General features: G+C 30.5%; 1 protein-coding gene across 1 annotated transcript; it reads right to left on the bottom strand.

The window, feature by feature from the left end:
• Window positions 1-1,761: 1,761 nt before the first annotated feature.
• On the bottom strand, window positions 1,762-6,066 carry LOC100265242 (endo-1,4-beta-xylanase 5-like). Its single transcript, XM_059735368.1, has 7 exons — window positions 6,000-6,066; window positions 5,873-5,919; window positions 5,561-5,783; window positions 5,318-5,481; window positions 3,667-3,765; window positions 2,697-3,485; window positions 1,762-2,179 (listed from the first exon to the last, which is right to left on the bottom strand). The coding sequence occupies exons 1-7, from the start codon at window positions 6,064-6,066 to the stop codon at window positions 1,817-1,819; spliced, it is 1,752 nt and encodes a 583-aa protein (XP_059591351.1). The 3' UTR covers window positions 1,762-1,816.
• Window positions 6,067-6,798: the final 732 nt, after the last annotated feature.

The raw sequence follows: 6,798 nt of genomic DNA, 5'->3' as shown, positions 1-6,798 counted from the left end.
CTTATCAATATTTTGTGTCAAAATATTCACCGATATTTCTCAATATATCCCGATATATCTATAAAATCAGGTTACCCATATATCTGTAAAAACCGATATTTTCACCCTTGATCCAAATATATGCTAGGTTTCCCTCACACATTGTGAATGATAGTTAACATGTTGACAATTACTAAAAAAACAATTTCTCTTTAATATCCAATTAATTGCATATGATCATTGTAGATTTTGATATTAAATTATCCAATTGGAAGGATTCCTTGGGATGTATATCTATGACTTCTATTATTAACACCAATACCCTAAACTTACTCTAATGATAACATTCATGACATCATCATGTTTATATGTATATATTGGGTGCTTTAGAAGGTGACTCATTATGTGATGCCTATTCCGTCGCCAACTAATGGAGAACAAAAGTTAGACAAGTCAATTGATAACTATCTTTGATTGGTAAGGTTGAAACTTTAATTAGTGGGAAAATTTGAGTAAAAATATAAGGGAAAGAAAATTGAAAATAAAATTAGAAGAAAATAAAAAAAGAAAAAAAAATTTTAAGTTAATAAATTATTTTTATATATTTCTTCATATTTATTTCATTTATTTTTTTTCATTATATAAAGATTAAATAATTTTAAAATATGTAAATTTCTAATTAATATTAATTATATTTAATTTTTTCATATTTTTTTATAGTAAAATCAAATATGAGAAAACCATTTCTCCTCAACATTTTCTTTTCTTTATTTAATATTTTTTTAAAACCAAACGCAGCCTAGAAATTTGATGACAAGAGGTGAAATTAGATAAAGGAAATACATTCTCATAAAAATTAGGAGAGACATATAAATGCAATGACACCCTTGTTATGTATGTTAATACCTAAGAAAAACCAAAAGTAGCTAGAAACACACACACAAAAAAAAAAAAAAATTGTAGGTAGAGTGGTAATGTTTCTTTGATAACTATTTTTTAAAATAGGTTTCATGTTTTTTTTTTATAAAAAAAACACGTTAATTAAGAAAATAGATTATTTTCAAAGAACACTTTTATTTGTTTTTAGGTGTTTTCACTTTTTTTAGTGTTATTTTAAAAAATAATTATATAAATATGAAAATTGATTAAAAATAAAACATCATATATAAAAATTACTTTTAAAAAATAGATAGTAAGTTAAAAATATTTCAGGTTTTTAAACAAATATTTATTCTATAAAACATTATAAAACAATTTTCATCCCATAACCAAACATTGTTGTAACGATGGTTTGAACCCTGGCTACCACAGGGCCAAGTTCACATTTATAAATATATGTTCACAATAAATATGTTAAAGTTCATTATTAAAAAAATAAATAAATTAATTTTAATTATTTAATTTTAAATTTTATTTGATAAAATAAATAATAAATTAATTAACATTTACAAAACAACTTTAACATGTGTATTTTTATTTATTTGATCATTTTTTGGAATTCTATCAAATATTTTTATAAATTTTGAGTAATTTTCGCCTCACCAATATTTCTATCAAAATCTCCACCGATATTTCTGTCAAAATACTCACCGATATTTTACAGATATTTCCAATATATATATATATATATATATATATATATATGTAAAATCCAAATACTCATATCCATATTCTTAGATATTTCAAACCATGTTAGTAACAACTATACCAACTACAACCCAAATGTTTTTATTGAAAAGGTTAAAGGCACAAACTTGGCCATGTGACATTGGGTTGAGTAATTCAAATGAAGTAGCAATTATGTGGATACAATAAAATAGGATCTGATAGAAAGAACTCATGGAGACACTTCAACAAGCAGTACTGTTGTTTGGTGTGAAGTATCTGCAGATGGTGCCACCTTAAAGCTCTGAGTCAAGGAGGATTTCATCACAGTCGGATGACTAATTGTAACTTCATAATCTCCATGGAAAAGAGAAGCTTCAAAGACACCATTAGCATCCGTCACGCCTACCATCCCCGCAATACTCCACTGCCGCAATATCTTGTCCAGAACATCTCCTGTGGGCAAGTTGTTAAAATTGCCATCAGTCAAACACATCCTGTAGCAGCCCCTTGGATCCCATGTTCCCCACGTTACAATTCCCTTCACTGCTGGGTGTGCATGAACCTCCTCCAGAATCTGCTGAAAGTGCATTGCCTGTCCCAAAAGAAGAAAAAAGGGTTAAAAAGATAGGATGATCGTAGGCTAGACTAGAAATAAACAAAGACGAGAGATTTTAGTGTAGTTGGAGAATCACTGTGATCCGTATGTCTAAAAGTACACTATCACTCAAGAATCTACTATTACAAACGAAAAAGAAGGGTTTTAATGGTGAAGGGTCTCCCTCTCCTCCCAATGGCACCGTGTTCTATTTTCTTTTCCTCTAAAAAACAAAACCCTAAATCATGAGGGTTAAAATATGATTGGGGCAAACTCGTGATTCAATCCCCGTGAGCTTAACATGAAGCTCCACCTTCAGTATCTCCTACTTAGCATAATGGGATTGATTCAGGCTTCACGATCTAACAATATTATGTAACGAGGTACCTAGAAAAATTAAGTCTAGGCTTAAGTCCTAAATATCAGAAGGCATCAACCTGCTTTGAGAAATTAAGCTTAAAGATTCCCACCTATAGAAACAACTCATGCCTTCACAATTTACACCTCACTGTACCTGGTCAGTCATGTTGCTAACATCCACTTCTGTCACCCAAATGGGCAAATTTTTGGCAGCAAGAGTATCAATTGAAGATCTCACGTAGGGAAGGTTTGGAGCAGATCCAAAGTGACCCTCAAGTCCGATTGCCAACGGCCCAGACCCACCACCCAGAAATGCTTGAATCTCCCCCAGCTTTTGAAGGTACTTAGCTGGTGATGATGCACCATCTCCTCTCTCCTCTATAGTATTATACTCATTCATGAACAACTCAACTGTTCCATCAATTTGGCGAGTCTTCTGGAACGCAGCTGCAGAAGCACTAGCCCCTAGCCTGTCCTCAAAGAATGAAAAATGTAAATTTTCATTAACAACATCCCAAGCAATAACTTGGCCTTTGTATCGGCTGGCTATGGAGTTTATCCGTCTATCGACAGCAGCTTGGAGATCACCAGGGGAAAGTGAGTTAACCCAACTGGGTTGGTACTTGGGATCATCCCATAAAATGTTGTGGCCGCGAACGGCGATGCCGTTTTGTTTGCAGAACTGAAGCATGTCGTCAGCGACCTTGTAATTCTCCACACCTCGGGAGTTTTCGGTGCTGTACCACTTCATTTCATTTGCAAAGGTTGCAACCGAGAACCTTGAGGTGAACCAATTCTGGAAGGCAGTGTTTTGGAGAATGTAGTCAGAAATAACAGCACCAAATGGGAAACTCCGTTTGGCTAGTGTTACTGCCATTTTTGCGCCTGCTACTGGATTCCCTCTGCCATCAACTGCTTGGAGTCTCACTTTTGTCTTGCGTGTCTGCAAACATTTACGCTTGTTTCATTGAGAAAACTCTTTTTCATATGAAATTCATTAGAGAACAGAGAATTTTAGTACTGAATGTTTGATTAAGATCATGGTCAAATGTAGTTGGGAATTAATAAAAATGACAACAAAAAGTCAAAACAAATCAAAAGTAATAACCCAGTATTGCTTTTACCTTCTCAACGCTTTGATCTTGATGGGTCCTCCACTCTTCTTTAGTGAAGGGTTGTAAAGAGACGCTATCCACCCATATCTCAACTGATGTGTCATTGCTCTGAAGAGGAGAACAACTGTTAAAACTTAATAATAATAATATATCTCAAAAAAACAAAAACAAAAACATATATTTTCATCGAGTTGGTGGTGTTTGTTTTATTGGTTTTCTGCTGAAAGCAATTTGTTTTCAGAATTTAGGTTATTTGTTTTTCTACTTTTTTCATAACTTATTATAAACTTTTTACTAAATAGAAAAAATCAAAATATGTAACTTTTTCTAAATTGAAAAAATAACATATTGATTTTTCTTTATTTTTTAATACTTAATAAAAATAAAATACTACAAAAATAAACAACCTAATATTTAACACTATTAAGCATTAAGGTTCTATTTAGAATTAAGTAAAAAAACAAACACCACCTAAGTGAGTTGCTATAGAAATTTTACAAACTTCTAATTTCCCAAAATACTTGGTCAATTTTAAAAAATTCTCCAAATATCATGAATTCCTTCATAAAAATTTCATAAGAAATTTTTTATTTAAATCATTCCTATTTATGAAAGTGCACCAATTAAAATTAGAAATCTAAGATTTGTTTGGTAACTATTTTTTAAAACAATTCTGAAAATAGTTTTTGAGAACGGTTTTGAAAATTGTTTTCTAATGTTTTATAGAACAAAAAACCTGAAATATTTTTAAATATGTTTTAGAAATAATTTTTATGTTTAATGCTTTATTTTTAATCATTTTACATGTTTGTATAATTATTTTTTTAAACAAAAAATAAGTAAAAATAATTAAAAACAACTAAAAGATATTATATGAAAACACCTTATTTTCTACTCTTAAGAACAAAAAATAAATAATAGTTTTTGGTTGTCAAACATATTTTTCTTATTTTTTATCCTTAAAAATAAAAAAATTCTTGAAAACAATCGTCAAACATATCACTAAATTTATTTTATTTTATTTTTTTCACAAAAGGAAGGCTTTTTAAATCTCATAAATAATATTCGAAATCTTTTGAATCTTCTTAAAATACAATTTGATTTTTACGTAAATAGGTTTTTCCAAAATTAACAAATTTGTCATATTCAAAACTAATTTGTTTTTAAAGAATTACTTAAATTTAACAAAACCAATTTTTATGCAATTTTAAATTATATGGAAAGCTTCGAAGCCTTCAAACACATTTTAAGACAGAAACATGCTCCCAAAAATTTCTAAATCTCACATTTCCAAGTAGAGAATTTCTTCTGATTTATGAAACAATTTCTCAAAAGCAATAATTACCCATATCTTTTCATTTATGAAACGATTTCTCAAAAGCAATAACCAACCAAATTGGGCATGTAGAAACAATTCTGACTAACACTCTTGATTTGGACAGATTTTGTATGTCTTTTCACCATCTAACGTCCTAGAAAATGAATAAGCCCATAATAAAATGAGGATAAATTCTTCAATTTTCATAGCTAAAAATTATGAGACTCCGAAATGATTAATGATTAGTAATTAACAATTAACAAAGCCATTTTTTAAGGCACTAAAGTACATGGCATAATTTAGTCTCAACACATAATTGATGAATGGGTATAGTATAATCACCTCAAAATAGAGCTGAGCAGGGCCAGAACCCTCCACAGTGAGGCCACCTTTAAGCATGGACCAGCACCCGGTCTCGGCAATAATAGCACCTGCATATTTCACCCCGCCATTTGTTCTGAAAGCAGCTGCCACAGAAGCACTTCTGCTGCTAACTTGTATCCAAGCTGCAATTAAACAAACAAAATTTCCTCAACCCACTTGGCAGAAGAACCCTTAGAGGCACTAGCATTAGAGGAAAAGTACCAGAGAAGGTGTAGAGCTTGTCCTTCTTCATGTAAAGCTTCTGTGAAACACTGTCATTCTTGTGGCTTCTGCTATGAGCCACAATGAACCTGTTGCCTCCTCCTGACACTCTTTCTTCTATCTTCGCACCTCCAGACACAGACCATCCTTTCAACCCATCATTCAAATCAGGATTCAATATCATCCCTCCACCATACTGAGGTCTGAGAGGCTTCTCCAAACACTGAAAATCTCATCAAAGAATAAATAAATAAAATGACAATAATCTTTAATTTATACATGCTCTAAAAGTGCTAATAGCAGCAATCTTGCCTCCACGCTGGCTGTGTAATCATATGATAAACCCTCCACTGCAAACCCTACAAAAATTTTCCCTTACACATCAAACAAAACCAAAAATTTTGACCGGTTAAAGTGAAAGATCTATCCAGAGACCAACCTGCATAAAGAAGTACTGAACACAGTAATAAGAGCCGAAGCAGACTATGTTTCTCCTCAACCTTCATAATGATAAGTTCATGTATGATCAATCCTGCAACTCAATCGAATCAGTATAAATAAATAAATAAATGAAACTCATATGTGTATCGATATGATAACAAAAAGCTGGAAGACTGAAACAAAATGGAAGAAGAACTTAATTAGAAAAAAAACCATAAGGTTAAGCCAATTTGGTAATAATTAAGCATAAATATTTCAAACCCAGAAAAGGAAAACAAAAGATTTTCCTCTCCAAATTAGAAAATTCATTTTAGATTCAAATTCATTGACATACTTAGTGTAAGAGATACAAAATGAGTAAGATTTTTCATTAAGTAAAACTACTAATTTTCATCATAACTAAAAAAGTATTCATACTTTTTTCTATATTCTACCGTAAATTAAACAAATATCTTGCTTGATCTCAAAAACATATATGTTAAAATTTTCCCGATCTTTAAAATTAATTTGTATATATTTTTTCTTAAAATAATTCCAAAAAAAAAACTTCCAATACTCACTAAAATAAGTACGTTGTTAAGTTAGAGGATGTTTGGTAAAATTTGATACCCATTAATTAATATATAACTTAAGTTAATTTTAAATTAAATTATATTGAAGTTGTTGACTTATGATTTACTTAATTCTTACTTTTAAATATTAAGGTTGTTTAATAAAATTAACTTAATATTTATTCTAAATCATTAAATTGACATATTTATCCTTATAAATAATTATAACTAAGGCAAAGGAAGTTA

The sequence above is a fragment of the Vitis vinifera genome, chromosome 3 (assembly GCF_030704535.1).
Source record: "Vitis vinifera cultivar Pinot Noir 40024 chromosome 3, ASM3070453v1".
In the NCBI taxonomy this organism is placed as follows: domain Eukaryota; kingdom Viridiplantae; phylum Streptophyta; class Magnoliopsida; order Vitales; family Vitaceae; genus Vitis; species Vitis vinifera.
The sequence above is the reverse complement of the archived record's forward strand: the minus strand, read 5'-3'. Positions and strand labels throughout refer to the sequence as shown.

What these genes read in the sequence shown, in the direction of transcription:
- LOC100265242 (XM_059735368.1), bottom strand. Translation starts at nt 6,066, where the DNA reads ATGAAGGTTGAGGAGAAACATAGTCTGCTTCGGCTCTTATTACTGTGT. An exon ending in ATTACACAGCCAGCGTGGAG is followed by an intron (nt 5,784 to 5,872) that starts GCAAGATTGCTG and finishes TGAGATTTTCAG; the next exon opens with TGTTTGGAGAAGCCTCTCAG. An exon ending in CAAGCTCTACACCTTCTCTG is followed by an intron (nt 5,482 to 5,560) that starts GTACTTTTCCTC and finishes GTTTAATTGCAG; the next exon opens with CTTGGATACAAGTTAGCAGC.